General features: G+C 29.6%; 1 protein-coding gene across 7 annotated transcripts in view; it reads right to left on the reverse strand.

The window, feature by feature from the left end:
- Positions 1-19790, reverse strand: part of wnd (Mitogen-activated protein kinase kinase kinase 13 wallenda) — a 289172-nt gene that overhangs the window by 55943 nt on the left and 213439 nt on the right. For 6 of the 7 annotated variants that reach the window (XR_012757489.1, XR_012757488.1, XM_075373961.1 and 3 more), the window contains 3 exons: positions 5400-5644; positions 4151-4340; positions 730-921 (listed from right to left, as the gene is read on the reverse strand). Coding sequence is in view for 5 of the 7 variants with exons in the window: in XM_075373961.1 (XP_075230076.1) it covers positions 730-921; positions 4151-4340; positions 5400-5644 (627 nt within the window). In the remaining 2 variants the exon portion in view is untranslated. Of the gene's footprint in view, positions 1-729; positions 922-4150; positions 4341-5399; positions 5645-11977; positions 12060-19790 lie in introns of those variants that run through there. The other variant, XM_075373960.1, reaches the window with a different exon arrangement.

The following is a 19790-nucleotide window of genomic DNA, read 5'->3' on the forward strand; positions in this document are numbered from 1 at the left end:
CGTTATTGTTCTGGGTTTAAGAAGTTGATATTACTAAATGTAATAAAGATAATAGCAAATGTAAATATACAAAAATAAATAAATTACTACTTTCTAATAGTTCAGCTTTCAAGATAATCAGATTTTCAAACTGGCACCTCTAAAATAAATATTATAATGGCTTACTATTAAATACTACAATAAAATTAATAGCAATCAATGGATGAATTTTAATAACAGAATTTTTAATGTTCTTTGCCTCCTATAATTTTATGAGGCAAAGAACATTATAGTTGTGTTAATCACACAAAACAAATTTATGTTATAGATAAATTTACACATATGATGCAATAATTAATTGTTAAGATTAGTTTATTGCAATTACTGTATTAAATAGTAAAACAAATTATGATATATGGTAATGAAATAATTAATCAGCTCAAATTAAAATGGATAAAAAACAAATAAATATTATCACATTGGTTACTAAATATGTTAGTAATGCATATAGGTAAACAAAACTGAAAACAAAAATTTTGAATCCTACAATATATCAAAGAGATTAAATGATTATATAACACTGTCTCATGAAAAAAGTAACAAAGAAATGATGTAACATGTTACATCATCTCATTTTATAAAATTAATTATGATGAAATTTTAATACCGGAAAATGTTATAGAAATAATAATACCAAAAGTGCTGGTACCAAAAAATGTATATATACCAAAAATATTGAGGGTTTTTTACTTGGGACTTTTGAGGTCACGATGGATGATTTTATTCGAATGAAGATACTGCATTCCAGCCGCAATCTGTTTCGCCCATGACACAAGTCGAAGAGGAGGAATTTCTTTACCATTCTTCAGCAAGTTGTACAACGGTCCAAAAGGGCAAAACTCCATAATAATGCAATAACAAGGTCCCTGTGTACAAACACCCCTGAATAAACACAAATAAGTAAAACAAAATAAGTATTACTATTAATTTAAATTTTATTTTTAAAAAAATAAAATTTGTCACAAGCAAATACATTCTCAAAAATTAAATTGCCACAACTGAATAAAATTTATACATTAAAGATAATCTAATTACAAAAAAGGGTAAGTTTTTTGTTCTCCACTTCCTTTTCATTACCCTTTCCTTATTCTTCATTGGATAATTATTACAGGAATTGTGTCGATCTAATTTCTGGCTCAATCTATGGCACTACACCAATACCTTCTAGTAACAAATGTGTTCAGTGGTACCTTTATCTGTGAGACTATTAAGTAAATCTATTTTCTATCCAAAGGTAGCAAACAAGCCAAAAATTGTGACTTATATGTCTATAAGAAAAACTTCACCTTCTGATACTCTTCTTAAAACTAAAATATGTAAAAATTTCTGCAATTTTTTGCCATCTGAAACAGTTTCAGTTGCTGACAGAAATTACTTTTAAAAGAATTTCAAGTATTTAACTGAACTGATCAAAATGCAAAGAATCCAGACTGTAACTCCTACAATCTATCTAGGCCATGTAATATTATATTATTTCAAATAATGTACAGCTTAAAATAATTACATCAATCAACAACATTTAAAATTTAAATCAAACAGCTTTCTTAAAATTTAAATTATGTAAAGTTTAATAAGCAAGATTATTAAGTTAAACACACTTAATTGATCACGATCAATACATCATTTTATGAGGTAATGCATAAATATTAGGTGCTGTAATGACAATGATTTTGGATGACCTAACATGAAATTACAGTAACTTATGAAAATGGGCGAGTCATTTCAAGAATAACAAACATCCTACCAAACTTACAGGGAACATTGAGGATGAAAATATTTCTAAATTCCCTTTTTCTGTAAACTGAATATACCATTACAATAACGCCATATCAGACCCACTAAAATTCACATATATTCAGCTCTACAAATGACTTCTTAACTCTGTTTGCTAAGGCAACTGATTGTAAAATGAGGATCTTTACTCTCAGAGAAAAGTTTCTTTCTACTGACTACTATAACAATATCAGACTAAATATTATGCATGGTCAAGTTTGAGAATAAATATCTAAGAATTTAAAGGTGAGTTTTTCATCAATTGTAGATTGACAAAAAAAATTTACCCTGCTCGTTTTATGAATGACTGTTGAATAACTTACAAAACTTTCAGATACTCTATTTGATAGTTTTTTTAAGATAACTCTTGCTAGAGCTAAATACTGCAAAGGCCTTATACTGAATGATTATAGCTCACAAAATTTATACCTATGCTAATTCAAATTTTTAATTATTATTAGTCATAATGTTTAAAATAATCTGATATATCTCGTATTAAAACTAATAAATTTCTATTTTTTATTATTTTTATGAAGATGAAAAATCTCAGCAAAACAATTCATAAAGATAGAAGGGAAAACTCACATCAGCTTTGTTACAAATTCAGAGTTGAAGTGTAGGTAGAGATAAAGTAAAAATAGAAACTATGTTGAAATTTGTAAAAATAATCAACAAAAATATTCAAAAGCATACATTTTTTGTGACTTATATTTTATGATGAATCTAACTGTCCATTTGCAAGATTTATCTGGTAACTTGACTGCTTACAGTATGTAATCAGATAGTAGCTGTTTTGCTTGCATCATAATCACAAGAAAAGTAAAAATTATTGTAAACCAATAAAAATCACTGCACTGTTAACACTAAGTCAGTGTATAATTTATCTAAGTTTATAATATAGACATACTAACATATTTTATACATATACTGTGAAAACCAGTTACTGGAAATTAATATGGTAAGTTTAACTTATCTAATTACTGTGTTTTGGTTTATATTTCATATATATATATATATATATATATAGTAAGTATCGTTTGTAGTGACTTCAGATATAATGACATATCAGATACAGGACCAAAAACTTGTCTATTGGTTGTAGTGATATCGGTTATTATGACTTATTTTTTCTACTGCAATGCAACATTTTATAGCTTATAATGACAAATGGAAGAATGTGACTAAGCTTAGCAATTGTGAATAGTTATTCATCCATTTATAATAACAATAAATAAATCTGTGAAACTGAGTATTTTTCTATTAATACCAAATCTTCCATTTACTGAAGTATCCTTTTGTTTTTCTTTTCCTGTTTAGCCTTCAGAACCACTCACTGCAAGGTATTACTTCAGATGATGAATGAGGATGATATGTATAAATGTAAATGAAGTGTGGTCTTGAACAGTATCAGGTCAATCTTCCTAATATGTGTAGTTAATTGAAACCCAACCACCAAAGAACACCGGTATCCACGATCTAGCATTCAAATCCATATAAAAGTAAACCTTTTGATTTGAACCTTAGAACTCTTGAATTAAAATCAGCTGATTTGTGATGACAAGTTCACCACTAGACCAATCAGGTGGGTTATCCATTTACTGAAGTATCCAGGTGTAAATAAGTATTTATGTTCTAAGTTTTTCTAATTAATCTTAAAAGTAGCCTCTGTGACTTATGCGTGGCAGGGCTTATGTGGATAAATATGGAATATATATGCTACAAAACCCTGCATAAATTTCAGCAAAATTTTGACAATAAAATATATTCATAAATTTGGGTAATGTAAAATCAAGCCTGGTTCATTTAAAAAGAAAACATAAAGAATTTTATGTATTAGCAAGAGAGAAATGGGACAATAAATTATTTTTTTGTGTTTTCAACCAATTTTCCTAGGTTTTTTCTTGACTTAAATGGAGGAAATTTGACAAAAACATCCTTCCCTTCCTGATTAAAAATTATTAAAAGACACTAGAATTATACTCGTACACAATGTTATATCAATTACTTCATTTAGATATCAGATCAATCTTCTAAAACTTCATTATTGGTTTGGTAAGCAGTTTAATAAATTGACATTACACTATCTATTAAAGTAGGTTACAAAAAAAAATTAATTAAAATTTAACTGGTTATTAAACTGTTGCAATTATTGAAATTTCTTGGTAATATTAGCCACCTAGCGCTATCTTACTGATTAACTAAGCAGAAGTGAAACTGGACAGGAAATTTACCTAGGTTGTTACTAAGGTACCTAAGGTTGTTACTTAATAATAATGTTTACAGTTAATAAATTAATACTTACTGATATCATTATTGGAAAATTTTTTTTAAAACTCACTTAAATTGCACAATGTTTGGATGATTTAATTTTCGAAGATGTTTAATGTCAGTCTCTTTTTGCTCTCTCACTTTCTTCACGGCTACAACTTCATTTCTTAATTTACCACTAAAAACTGCACCCTGAGCACCTGAACCCAGCCACTTGAGATCGCTGATTGATTCAAATGGTATTTCCCAATCATCAGCAACTGTAACAAAATATAACAGACAGTATTCACATAACTAAATTGTTAATAACAATTATTATTCATTTTATAATATAAAAAAGAAAAATACAACTGTTTTTTTTTTTAGAGTTTATAATATATACAAAGACAGAAACTTGGAAAATGAAATGTGATTCACATGGTGATTTAATATCTCTTTTTGCCTTCATCTGAAGATGAAAATGTGTTCATTTCAGATCTTATGTTAATGCTATCCTGAAAATTCAATCTTTTTATCACTATTAAACTGATAACATTGCACCCTTTTCGCCAATTATGTGAGCTTCAAACAGCATAACATCAAATAGAATCTGCAAATCATTCCATGTTACTAAATTAATCACAACTTTTTTACCAAAATATATCTGTGTTTAGCAAAGCGATAAAAGGATTGTTTGAAAAGGTATTTATTCTTATAGTACTAGTAAGTAATCTTGCATTAATTTCAGAGCAGATTCCAGAAGAAAACAACTACATTATGTGTGAATATTACAAAATACAAAGAAGGAAAAATTGAGACAAATTCATTCCTGAAGATCACTTATAAAAATTAATCTAATTTATGTATTAACAAATATGATAAGGATTTGATCAATTAAAATTTTAATTTATTAATTTTTATTCTTTCCAACAAATGTTTTCAGTGATTATTACAGTGTATCTTATAAGTATTATTTCACTATTATCTTATAGACCCTGCATACAATTTCCTTTCAGCTCTGTAATATGAGTGCTACTGAATAATATCCCTCACAAGAAATTTCATGGTATGTGGAATTCACTCTCACTTGTAACAAATATAATTTTACATCTACATGCACTTAACTTCTTGATGTACTTACTTTATCAATTATGTATAAGATCATTAAATTATAAACTTAATTTTTATTGTTATTTGATGTTTATTAATAGTATAAGATACAATTTTATCAAAATTTTAAATTATTACTGGGAAAATTATAAAACAAAACTCTTTTTCTCATATGAAAAGCACCGTTAGTAATAAAACAACATAAATTAAGAGAAAAAAATCATGCAAACCTTGGTGTCCCTTTATCTCATGAGCTGTTGCTTTACCGATGATAGTCCAGACAGGTTTGAGGCAACCAAGCAGTCCATCAACCCAACCACCTTCTTTAGAGTTATTATTGTTGCATCTTGTCTGCATACTGGGTAAATTTATTGTTGCTTCATGCGATGAATCTGATGATCCTCCTCCATGTACGTAAACCGGAGGAGATCCTCCCACACTCAACTGCCCCAATTCCTCCTGGATACACAGCATGCTACACATACAGAAATGAATAAAATTAAAATAAGAACATGTATAATTTATTGTATATTGATTTTATAGAATAACACATATTCTAAAATATACTCAAAAAAGGGCTGATTTTTTACCCAGCCATGGTCCTGAGCCAAAAGTGTAAGATTAACTATCATAATCAGAGGCAGTCACTCTGTAAGTGCATTGTCCTTTTCTGCAACTCTCTCTCTTTTCTTATCCTCAATCTGTTTGTTTTTTATAAAGATCAAAAGACTCCCTCTATGGTTCAAGCTGTGATGCTGTTCTTTGGTACTTTCTAATAGCTAACACGGTAGTGTCTTCTTTATTTGAGCTAACTGGGGATGATGTTACTTCCTCAGATTATAAGGCAGAACTAGTTGCTGGGTTGCCTACCAGTTACATCAAGGATTCTACTTTTCTTAAAATCAAAAAAGTAACTTATCCATCCCAAATGTAGTGTGAAACTAAATTACACCAAATTTGATAAATAAATAAAAAATACAATTGAGGATAAATTTTTAAAGGGTCTGCTCTAAAAATAAGAAACCAGAAAAGGAATTGATCTAATTTTAATTTAGTTTCATAATTTCATTGACAAATATCATCGAGATTTAATGAAACAATAATTAAAATCTACAACTTGTTATTATTAAAGTCTACAGAATGTTGAAGTAGTCTAAACAGTTATAAAAGAATGGAGATTGTAAGTACAAAAATGAAAAATATGTTTTATATTATTAACAAAGTTAATAAATATGAAACCTAATGAATGACCATGAAAGTAACAAATGAAATTCAAAAAACAGTTCTACTGAATAGATCACACATTTTATTAATAATATAATTCAAATTTAGAGTTAAATAAAAAATTATTGTTACAAGCTAAATACCTTATAATTTATTAGACAAAAGAGTGCTATCATACACCATACTTTTCCGAGTTTAATGCAGTGCTGAATGGTAACAGTAACATAACATTATGTCCTAGTGTGGTTGAAACAGCCATTACATTTTTCTGTAACTAGCATAAATTACCCAGTCAGGTACTACAGTCCCAATAACTACATACCTATTCTCAAAATAACTACAAGGCACACAAAGAAAGTGAGAAATGAAATGGGTTCCAATTGTCTACTTCACTGACCTACAAATCAGCCTGCCATCCAATACAATGTTCATTCCTAAAAGTAACACCAGCTAACCTCTGCAATTAGTTGTTTGTCAAAGATCATTATTTTCAGAGAAAAAGACTTTGGCTAGTGACTTTTTAGGGTTCTTAACATGTGAATAGTCATAAGAAGGAATATATTTCATAAGTTAAAACAACAATCAGATATTCCTCGTGTTGAAAAACAATGCATTATAATATACATCATTTTTATTCTGTCAAGGAAATAAATACATATAATCCAATTAATGTTTTTTTTAAATATAGAAAAAAACAATAAATTTCCATTACAGTAGCAGACATTAATTAATAATAATTTATTACCAGGAGTTTAAACACAGAAAGCCCATATGTTAACGTTCATAATTTAAAATTTATTGTAACGATCTGTGGCATACATATATATAATAAAGTAGGTCAGCAAAATTTAATAAAAAATATATACGTATATTTCATGATTTTGTTCTTGATATAAAATAATCAGTATACATTAAATTTTCTCTAACTGTTACTACAGACGGTCAGGTACGGTGACAGCCACATTATCCACTTGTGCATAGTCGGCTATGAAATAAAATGATGTCATCTATGTTATCACTATAACTTCATAGGATAGAGCCTTCAGGAATTAAGAAAATATATTTTATATTAAATTTTCATCGAATGATTTTTATCAGTCTTTATTACAGGAACTACAGAATTTTAAATAGATTTTGCAAAATATTGTAGTGTTTTTTCATTGAATATGTTTATGACCTAAATGTAGGGGAAAGTGCATTATTTACACACAATCTGTAAAAGTAACATTAGTCAAAAAGTAAAAATAAAGAAAGGAAATCTATGATTCAGGAAAGAGCAAGGCAAGGTCTTTTCTCATTTCTTTTACAGTATAAGAATTCTTAAATAAGGAAAAAATAAATAAATAAGGAAACATTTTTAAATGAAGTAACTATAGGAGATAAAATTTAAAAAAAATGTTAATATTTGCTAATGATATTCATAATTTAGTAATAATTCAAAACTGAGTCTGAAGAAATACTGAAACACATTTATTATGAGGAGAAAAATTTTAATTCAAAAAGAAGTAAAACAAAGTTAACAGAAATGTAAATAAAGCAGCTTAACATATTTATATCCAGTAAATACACACTATGAGCAGTTAAACAAACGACAGTACCTATAAATTCTTAAAATAGGGGATTTTATTTTATTTCCACTGTATATAATTAGATCTAAAAGCTATAAAAAAGAAACATTTGCAAACTGGAAAAATTATTTTTAAAAAATTGTTAATAAGCTTTTAGCTTAATTAACTTCATCAACCAATATATACAAATAAAAATAAACTTATTTGTTATAAATATTAATATACACCGGACGTTTTTCTCTGATGAAATAATATATCAGCCTCTAAAATGTATTGAATTATGTCAAACGGTTATTCTAAACTTCGAGTACAATTTTTAAGGATGGAACCATAGTGACTATACCTCCCAATCCCCTTCACCAATTATAACCAAATTTAAATAACATCAATGACCCTTATTCAGAAACCATTGTACAAAATTTCATAAAACTTGGTTAATCAAGTCTGAAGACATCAAGCAAAATGATAACTGATAAAAAAAACAAAAAAATAAGATTTACTATCCCCCATGCACGAATTAAATTTGCCCAAATACATAACCAAAGTATTATATTAATGCAACGGAATCATCTGCGTGCATGGAAACTAATTAGTACAAGAATGTGAAGTCCAGAAACTACAAAAAAAGAAAGTATTTTTAGTTCTGTATTTTCCTGCACACTTGATCAGCGGCGAACAAAATTAAATGATTTTGGTTGGAGGACCAGTTTTTTTTATTAGAGAGGGTCATGACACTTAAAGATCTGCTAACATTTTGACATGCAAAACTTGAACTGATTAGCATACATCACTTATATAAAATACTGTATTACCATGTATCCAGGGGGAAAAAACTGTGATAGTTCTAAATTTTGAGCTGTGATTAACAAAAAAATCATTTAATATCTGAGAAAAATTCAAAAGCATTACATTGAGGCAAAAGTAAGTAGTAACAAATTAATGGATATATTTTACCCTCCCTTGGTATTCCTGAGGTTAAATTAGGATAATGCAATATACAGAATATTAGAAGTTGCAGAAGTTTTATATTTAGTTACTGAAATTGTAAGTACTACAAAGTAATATAGACATCAAATGCAGGCTGACATAAGCAAAGAGAGCATTCATGAATAAAGGAATTGCTACAGAAGAATCAAATATATATCTAAGAATTAAACAGAAATTCTTCAAGATATTTGGAATTCATGATCGTGAAACATAATGAAAAATAGAAATAAAATGTTTTACTAGCCTTTGAATTGTGGTTTTACAGAAGAATGTTAAAAATTAAATGGTTAATAAAATATGAAATGAGGTTTAAGATGAATAGATCTATAGAGAGGAGATAGGAGTGGTGAGGGATGCGTGGAGAGGGGAGGAGAGAAATTTGCGATAGAATTTTTTAAGGAGTTGTACTAGGTGGGTTGGCTATATAAGATATCCATTTTTTTAATTCTTGATAGAAGAATGTCTATAGAATAAAAACTGTAGAGAAAGACAAAAAAAAATTGTATATAAAACAAATAACTGAGGCTGTAGAATGTAAAAAGATTACCACAGCAGAGAAAAGTAAAGATTTTCATACCAATCAACTGACAGACAATGCAAAAAAAATGCACATTTATTACTACTTTTTCTTTTTCTGTTTAGCCTTTGGAACCACTGCAAGGTATTTCTTCAGAGAATGAATGAAGATGACAAATATAAATGCAAATGAAGTATAGTCTTGTACAGTCTCAGATTGACCAACCCTGAGATGTGTGGCTAACTGAAACCCAACCACCAAAAAACACTGGTATCCATGATCTAGTATTCAAATTTGAATACCTTTACTAGGATTAAACCTTTACTAGGATACTAGGATAAATATTTACTTAGGATAAACCTTTACTAGGATTTGAACCTTAGAACTCTCAATTTTGAAATTATTATTACATTTATTATTTGTAAAAGCTATAAAGTGAAATGAATGAAACTTAAGAATGTGTTTTTTTAAGCCCATAAACTCTTTCTTCACTCTCTCTGTGCATGGGCATTTGTATGACGCGCACGCGTGTGTGTGTTTTGACATAATTGTGACAACTGGAATAAACTTGAAATGAGTCAGAAATCATTACCAAAGATGACATTTTAGAGGGCCATTGTCATGTAATGCCACTGTAACACAAAAGCTACATTTAAGAACAAAAAGCATTCATGTTAGGACTTACTAGAGAAATAGGGAGTACTTAAGTAGTTTCCCATTGCCTGCTTCGCTGAACTGAAAGTATGATTATATAACAGTATTCCGCCAAGCCTTCTGAGATGCAAGTGATGTTCAGTCCTATAAATGTAACATTTATTCTGTTCATCACAGAGGCTGAATAAATAGTGAAAATTATTTCTCTGAAAAAGTGACCAACTTGGGCCTACTGTTAAGAAAAACTGGGATAGATAGTAGTAAGCAACAGATTAAAGTATCCTTTTTTGTAGCAAAACAATGCATTTACAAGAATTACAATATGTTTAATACAACAAAAAATTATATCTAAAATTCTTTGTACATATACAAACATTTTTTGTTCAATTTCATAAATGAATGCGACTCAAAAATTTTTTTCTAAATATTTAACTTAAAATCTAAAACTAGATGGTCATTACGACTATTAAATAATTATAATCGGAAGACATTCAGTCAAATTTTACTTCAGTGTCTATTGATGGCGATTGTTTAAAAATCGTGTATCTACGTTTAGATTCAAAATTTATAAAAAGAAATGTTAACGGTTTACCGAATTTTGTTATTTTAACCGAATTCATATTAGATCGAAACTTTACTCATTTTTATACTTTAAAATATCATGAATTTAAACCAATTAAAATTCTTTACTAATTCACATCCTATTACTACGACGATGTACAAGCACATAGATGTCGTGCTTATAGCTGGCGGTTTCCTAACCTGACATGAAAACAGAATGTCATTCGTTCTGTAATATTAATTCAACATAAGTATTATTAGAAAGTAACATGATGTTACTTTCATCATGATTAGAAGAATCAAATTAATTTTCATTTTCAGTTCTTCGTTTTATTTGTAAAGCGTATTTACTAGTTTTAGAGATAAATTTATTTAATAAATATTAATATCTAAGAGTTAATAAAGTATTTAAAGTTTGTATTACATAACCAAACAATAACTATCGAAAAAAGGAGTATCAAATAGCCGTTTAGAGATTAACAGTTTAAAAAATACCATTTTTTTTATTAATAAAAATAATTAACATATACGTAGTGAAAAAAAATAATAAAACGTATATTTTATAAAATTAGTTCCTCTCTCTAAGCAATTTAGTAAAAAAGTAAACATTTCAATTATACATGTGCAAACACATAACGTTTATTTATATATTAAAAAAATCTGATGTGGACACCATACCACTTCCTGTACGCCTATTAAATTACATACACACATTTCTTTTAAATTAAAAGTACATAAATCTTATTTCATTAATAACTTCTGATATTTTTTCATAATTTTTTTTAATTATTATTATTGAATTATTATTTATCGTAATTTTTTTTACAATCAGAGGTAATAATTATTATAAGTCAATATATTTAAATTAAAAAATGGAGATTAACTTTGATTCGAACCGATGTGCCTTCCCATTGTAAGATCTAAATATTTCATTAATTAAAATTTTATTTGGCTGTAACTCTGGAACCAATGAAAATAAGTACCACTTATTATCTATCGTTGATAAACTCTGAATGGGAGCTTATTACTGCAGTTAAGAAAAACGTATGTACAGACGTCACGCCGAAACTAGTCAAAAAGGACTCAAGGATGGTCAAGATGGATATTTCCGTTGAAATCTGAAAACCGACATTTTCCACGATCACAATACTTCCTTTACTTCGTAGAAAATATTACAATTTTTAGCAGAACTCTTAAATTATTATTCGTCCAATTAAAAAAAAAAGAATATATATATTTAAACTATATTTTAGACAAGATAAAAGAATAAAATAATTAAAATAGAAGGAAAACTCACTGTTGTCGCACTACATTTTTCATGATGAACGGACAATTTTCACTCAGTTGTTGAGATTTCTCCATGTCGTACTGTATTAATGTATTTACGGACTTTGTGATTTAAGATAATTAAACGATGTGTGGAGAGCTAATGTTAGTGGAAGGGATGTACTGATTGGAGGAGGGGCTGTCGTTTGAACTTTGTTATTTTATCTCAGAATCAAAAATATATAATTTCTATTCCTGTTGACGGTCAAGGATCAGTGATTTTAAGTGAATGTTTTCGGATAATTTAAACTGTTTTAATTTACTGAGGTTTTGTCACCTTTTTTTAGCTTACTTAAAATCTAAATACTTTCGTTTATGTCTACGTACAAACGATTTATTTTCCACCAGATGTATTTTACAGTCTGATTATGCGTATTGGTGTATATTTATATACTAAACAGTATTAGTTGTATTAGATGATTTTGAAGCTTAATAATTCAATCAATGAAAGCAAAAATTAGAATGATCCTAATTTAAACAACGTTAACCAATAAAATTTCATGTTATTAATAATATTTTTTTGTTAAAAAAAAGGAATACAAAAGAAAAATTTATTTCTAGGTACATTTAATAAGAAATAAAAACAAACCAACATACTTGGCATTTATAGACCTAGAAAAGGCATTCGATAACGTAGACTGGAATAAAGTGTTCAGCATTTTTAAAAAATTAGGGTTCAAATACAGAGATAGAATAACGATGGCTAACATTTACAGGAACCAAATAGCAACAGTAATAATGGAAGAACATCAGAAAGAAGCCGTAATAAGAAAAGGAGTACGACAAGGATGTTCCTATCCCCGTTACTTTTTAATCTTTACATAGAACAGCAATTAATGATGTTAAAGAACAATTTAGATCCGGAGTAACAGTACAAGGTGAAAAGATAAAGATGCTACGATTTGCTGATGATATAGTAATTCTAGCTGAGAGTAAAACGGATTTAGAAGAAACAATGAACGGCACGGATGAAGTCCTATACAAGAAATACCGCATGAAAATAAACAACAAAACGAAAGTAATGAAATGTAGTAGAAATAATGAAGATGGTCCACTGAATGTGAAAATAGGAAGAGAAAAGATTATGGAGGTAGAATTTTGTTATTTGGGAAGTAGAATTACTAAAGATGGACGAAGCAGGAGTGACATAAAATGCCGAATAGCACAGGCGAAACGAGCTTTCAGTCAGAAATATAATTTGTTTACATCAAAAATTAATTTAAATGTCAGAAAAACATTTTTGAAAGTATATATTTGGAGCGCCGCTTTATATCAAAGTGAAACTTGGACGATCGGAGTACCTGAGAAGAAAAGATTAGAAGCTTTTGAAATGTGGTGCTACAAGAGAATGTTAAAAATCAGGTGGGTGGATAAAGTGACAAATGAAGAGGTGCTGCGGCAAATCGATGAAGAATGAAGCATTTGGAAAAATATAGTTAAAAGAAGAGACATAGGCCACATATTAAGGCATCCTGGAATAGTCGCTTTAATATTAGAGGGTCAGGTAGAAGGAAAAAATTGTGTAGGCAGGTAATGTTTGGAATATGTAAAACAAATTGTTAGGAGCGTGGGATGTAGGGAGTATACCGAAATGAAACGACTAGCACTAGATAGTGAATCTTGGAGAGCTGCATCAAACCAGTCAAATCACTGAAGACAAAAAAAATGAGAAAAAGGCAAACAAGGCCAATGTATACACGAGCGCGGTCACAGACAAAGAGAAGAGAGAATTTTTTAGCCCAAAAGTTTTCTTCCTTAAGGGACCTCGAAACGTCGAGAAATATAAAATCCATAAAAAATAATTTTTTATCGACAATAATACTTGTCCTTTGTTCAGACTAGCCGGTAGTTTAATTGTATTATTATATAAAAGAATCCCCTACCAAAGAAAGAGAGTATATATATATACACTATAATGCATTTTCGTGACAGGAAACAATTTTTTTCGCTTTACACTGTTTATTCTAACCCACCGGGTTAGTCTAGTAGTGAACGGGTCTTCCCATTTCAGCTGATTTGGAAATTGAAAATTCCAGCGTTATATAAGTCCTAGTAAAGTCAGTTAACGTTTATACGGATTTGAATACTAGATCGTGGATACTGGTGTTCTTTAGTGGTTGGGTTTCAATTAACCACACAACTCAGGGACAGTCGAACTGAGACTGTACAAGAACACACTTCATTTACATTCATACATATCATCCTCATTCATCCTCTGAAGCAATACCTGAACGGAATTCCCGGAGGCTAAATAGGAACAAGAAGAAAAAGCACTGTTTATTCTAATTTTTGTTGTCACTAACATACCTGAAGTACAAAAGACTTAAATAAGGGTTATTTTCAAGGAATGCAATGATGTTCATTAAACACTTTCACGTACTTTCTATGATATTAATGATGTTCATTGTAAAATACATTTTTCTTTCTATGAGAGTACAATTACATACGGTACCCGTAGTAAAGTAAAGATATTATTTGATATCAATATCACCTGTTATATCGGTGGGATTGGTATACCGATGAGAAAAATTATGTTTGGCCCGATGAAGACAACAATGACAAATAATCCTAGTTAAGAATTTAGTAGTATTGTTGTCGATAAAAAAAAATTAAAAAAATACCAAATTTTTTAATTTTAAACATTTTATTTCCGTTCTGAAAAGCTTAAAAATAAAATGTTAATAATAATGAAAATTAATTACCACTAACTCTTGAATGAATTGACATTGTAAATTAAAATGATGATCAAATAATTTGCGTTAAAGCGAACTTTGTAAACGCTAACACAAGGAATTAAGTTATATACTTTGATATACGTTGCATACCACAACTCCCAAAAGGATTATTTTCTTTTACAAACGATCTATAGTTTTTCAATCCCAATATTAGTTAATTTTATTTACTATTTAAATTTTATTGATTTTTTCTTTTAATTTTATTTAAAGCTTATTAAAAGAAGCAAACCAATTAATTTTCTTAATTTTAAAATAATTATTTCTAACTGAAAAATTAATTGTTTGGAAAGTAATTGATAATTGGAAAACCATTCGTTCAAAACCATCCAAATTGTGAAAGGGCAGTAGCATATTATTAGCTTAGAACAATATTTTTTTCAATTTTTTTTTTAGGGGAGTGATTTAGAGGAAAGTAAAATCATATTAGATTAAAAACAATCTGATCTGGAAACCACATGACTTCCCTGTACGCCTATTAAATTACATATACACAATTTTTTTTTAAACGAAAAGTATATAAAATTTTATTTCATTAATAACTTCTGATTTTTTTTTATTGAGTTATTATTTATCGTACATTTTTCTTACAATCAGAAATTAATAACTATTAATAAATAAATATATTTAAATAAAAAATAAATAAATAAATAAAAGAAGATGAAGCCTGCTTCAAACCGATGTGCCTTCCCCTTATAAGATCCAAATATTTCATTAATTAAAATTTCATTTGACTATAACTCTGGAATCAATGAAAATAGCCACCACTTATGATATATCGTTGAAAAGCTCTCAATGAGGGCTTATTACTGCAGTTAAAAAAAAGTCCAAAATACAATTTTATTTTTGAATTTTGGGATTTTTTGGACACTTTTGGTTCAGTCGATTGCAATCAAAAGGGGAGGTGTACAACTAGATGTTACAACAGCCCTAAATCCAAAATTGCAACATCCTACTGCTAATCGCTTTTGAGTTATACGATACATACGTACGTACGTACGTACGTACAGAGGTCACGCCGAAACTAGTCAAAATGGATTCAGGGACGGTCAAAATGGATATTTCCGTTGAAATCTGAAAACCGAAATTTTTCGCGATCTTATTACTTTGTATAAGGGAGTAATTAATCAAGAAAAAGTAATGTTTTGTTTAATTTTCTTCAATTATTTATTTATTTTTCCTAATGTGTACATTACAATGTGTTCAGCTAATGAACAATAATAACCCCTACCCCCAACGGCCCAAAAATATGAGGATGGTATGCACGACATGTAAATGAGGTGTAGTCTTGTAAAAATTCAGGCCGACCAGTTCTCAGACGTGTGGTTAACTGGACCCTAACTACCCAAGTACAACTATATCCAGCAAAAAGAATAAAAGCAACTAACGTTTACTAGGATTTGAACCTCAGAACCTTCGACTTCGTAAATCATCTGTTAAACAACTGATTTGCGACGACGAATTAATCACTAGAACAGCCCGGTGGGATTTCAGTTATTTGAAGAAAATTTTCAGTAATGAAATAAAATCAAGAGAATGTAATCAAGGGTGTAAAATAAAACCAAAGTAATCCCGTGTAAGGTTTTTTTCTCTATTAATGCATTTTACAAATATATACAATATATATATATATATATATATATATATATATATATATATAAATAAAAGATTTTCAAAAACGTCTTTTCCCTTTCCAATAATACAATTCATTTCAAATTAATTCTTGATTATCCGCTAGCTTTAAAAGCGGTACGTTAATAAATTGTAATTTATCTCAGTTTAAAAATAATTCTCATAATGTTACAATATTTTAATTTTTATTATTTCTACTATGAAAATAATAAAATAATCATACAGTATATCTAAAAAAAAACTGCACAATTATTTTTTTAAATACTGTAAATTTCTATAAGAGTTTTAACTGTTATAGTCGAACAAGTAATTGTTCGACAGTTAAATGCAGAAAAATTAAATTTCGCAAATGTTTCTATCTGAAAACGATATATTATACGGTAGGAGACCCACCACACCCCAAGTATCCAGAGGGGCTCTAGGGAAAGCAGAAATAGAGAAGGTAAGATTGTAATAAATCATTTTGAAAGGCATTAAAAACAAAAGTTTTGAGAAAACAAATTCAAGCTACAACCTCAATCAAAATGGCAGTTATTTAACTTTTTCATAGCTAATTTTAAAACCCGCTAAAAAGTAAACTCCAAGCAGTGATCTCGTACCGAAAAAGTAGATCGTTTTTAGGTAGAAACATTAGCTAAATTTCATTTTTTTTATGTTTAACGGCTGAAACGTTATGTAAGGATTGCCATCATTTCACGAACACACTATATAATAACTTCATTTTCTTTAAGCTAAATAATTAATTAACTATATCACTTCAAACAGTATACAATATAGCTATGTAAATAATCTCTAATCACGTGCTTATATGCGGTAGTTTTTTTTTTTAAATAAAAAAAAACTAGGTTTAGTAACAATATAAAATACTCAACAAGTCGTAACACTAATTTAATTTTTATTAAAATAATATCAATTTTATCAAATAAAAACAGCATTAACACAAATAAATAACCATAAAACTTATAAAATACGAAGAAAATATTAATACATAAAAAACATAATCGTTCATTGACATTCAAGTCAAGAATCGTGTTTGGTTATTTAATACAGCAGACATAATTTAGTCTATCACATGATTCAATAATATGTATATACGTCAGTAAAATAAACACAAGTGTATCTTAAAAGAAAATTAAGTGGGGATAATATGACGTCACCCTTTTGTAATCGGTTGTATTTTTGACGTCATTATTAACTGGCACATCTCAACATTATTGTAGACATAATCGTTTCTTTTATTTTTTTCAAGGTAAGTAGTATAAGATTGTAATATTTATATACTAAACTACATATACACACACAAAATCGAAATCCTATATATCGTACTTGAATATCGTTTCCTGGAAAAAAATTCTATGTATAAAAATGTTGATAGACAAAAATAAATTATTTTATTTCCTAGTGTGTAGGTTCCAGTCTGATCAACTAGTGAACAATAAGCAATCCCATGAGATGAGGATGAATGTATGGTAAACGAGAAGTAGTTTTTTACAGACTCAGACCGAACACTGCTGAGACATGTGGTTAATTGAACCCAAAACACCGAAATATTGGAGATATTCCGGTGCCCGCTGTGGGACGAGGAACGCCGCGACTGTGCTGCCGTAACTGGGAATCCCGAAGCAGGGACTACCGTTGGAACGATGTTACGCAATCCGGTGGATCTCGACACTGTGACGGATTTTGTATCGGGAATACTTCATATGAAATATCAGGAATCGAGGGGGTCAGAGACACCTACGTACGGAGCTGTCGTTCGCCCGTGCTTGCACGGGTAGGATAAGGTGAAGTGCGAAGACTCTAGAGCCTCTGAGCTAAAAGACTGAGTCCTGGCGGGGCCGTCCCTTTCGGGGGTGTCCCCGTTAGAGGCGAAGCACAAAGGGCTGAGTCCCGGTTGCTGGGTGATGGAGGCCGGGAACGGCATAGCCGGGCCTAGCGGCTAGAGGCGAAGGCCCCTCCTGGAACCGTGTTCATGCTTAATTCGGGGTCTGGTTCCGAGAAACAGGGTTAAAAAAACCACCGAAGTAGCCGGCCTCCGTGGCGCGAGTGGTAGCGTCTCGGCCTTTCATCCGGAGGTCCCGGGTTCGAATCCCGGTTAGGAATGGCATTTTCACAAGCTACAAAAATTTCATTCATTTCATCCTCTGAAGCAATACCTAATGGTAGTCCCCTAGGTAAAAAAAAACACCGAAGTACACATAGCATCCAATGTCTTGTAATCAAATTCGTATAAAAGTAACTAACCTTTACTGGGATTTGAAAGTCAGAACCTTCGACTTCGAAAATCAGCTGTTAAACAACTACTAATTTGTGATGACTAGTTTACCACTAGATCAGTCCGGCTGTCATACAGAAACACTTATTGCAAATATTTAATCATTTTCTTACTTTCTTTTTCCTGTTTAGCCTCCGGTAACTAACGTTTAGATAATTCTTCAGAGGATGAATGAGGATGATATGTATGAGTGTAAATGAAGTGTAGTCTTGTACATTCTCAGTTCGACCATTCCTGAGATGTGTGGTTAACCCAACCACCAAAGAACACCGGTATCCACGATCTAGTATTCAAATCCGTGTAAAAATAACTGGCTTTACTAGGACTTGAACGCTGTAACTCTCGACTTCCAAATCAGCTGATTTGGAAGTTAACCACTAGACCAACCTGGTGGGTAATCATTTTCTTACTAAAAATAATTATGTATACTTCATTTTTTAGGATCAAAGAAGACTTAGAAAATTAAACCATCAAAGAAATTTATTTTAAAAACTGTACAAAATATTTATGTAATTTGAAAATTTACTCATAATAAAAATTGTATGTTCACATACAAAAAAAAACAAAACGAAATTTTTATTTATTTCGTTTTTACAAAAGTTTTATAAAAAGTTCAAAAAATAAAAATAAAAAGTTTATACAAACATGTTACTCGAATGTAGCATGCGAGTTACGGCTAGTGAAAGATTTCGCTCGGATTTCAGCTACCCCAGTAAATGAGGTAGTACTGAAATTTTTAGGACGTTAATTAAGAGGCAGAATTAGCAATTTCTTATGGTTTTTGGCCTGAAAAATCGAATAAAAAGGTCCCACAACCGTATCTGCAGTAATTCACCTCAGTATCTGAGGTGCAAACCCCTGCTTTTTTTTATATTTGACGTACAATAACTTTCTTAAATGAGGAATAAACACTTAAACTTTAAACGAAACGTCTGGAAAATTTAATTCTGAAAAAATCTGATGTGGGAACCTTCCTTGTACGCATATTTTTTTTTTTTTTTTTAACCTCCAAAACTACCGTTAGAACCTCCTTGTACGTCTATTTAATTATATATACATTTTTTTTTTAATGAAAAGTACATCAAGTTTTATTTCATTAATAACTTCTGATATTTATACTTTTTTTTATTATTGAATTATTATTT

This window comes from Lycorma delicatula, chromosome 8, assembly GCF_047948215.1.
Source record: "Lycorma delicatula isolate Av1 chromosome 8, ASM4794821v1, whole genome shotgun sequence".
Lineage (NCBI taxonomy): Eukaryota > Metazoa > Arthropoda > Insecta > Hemiptera > Fulgoridae > Lycorma > Lycorma delicatula.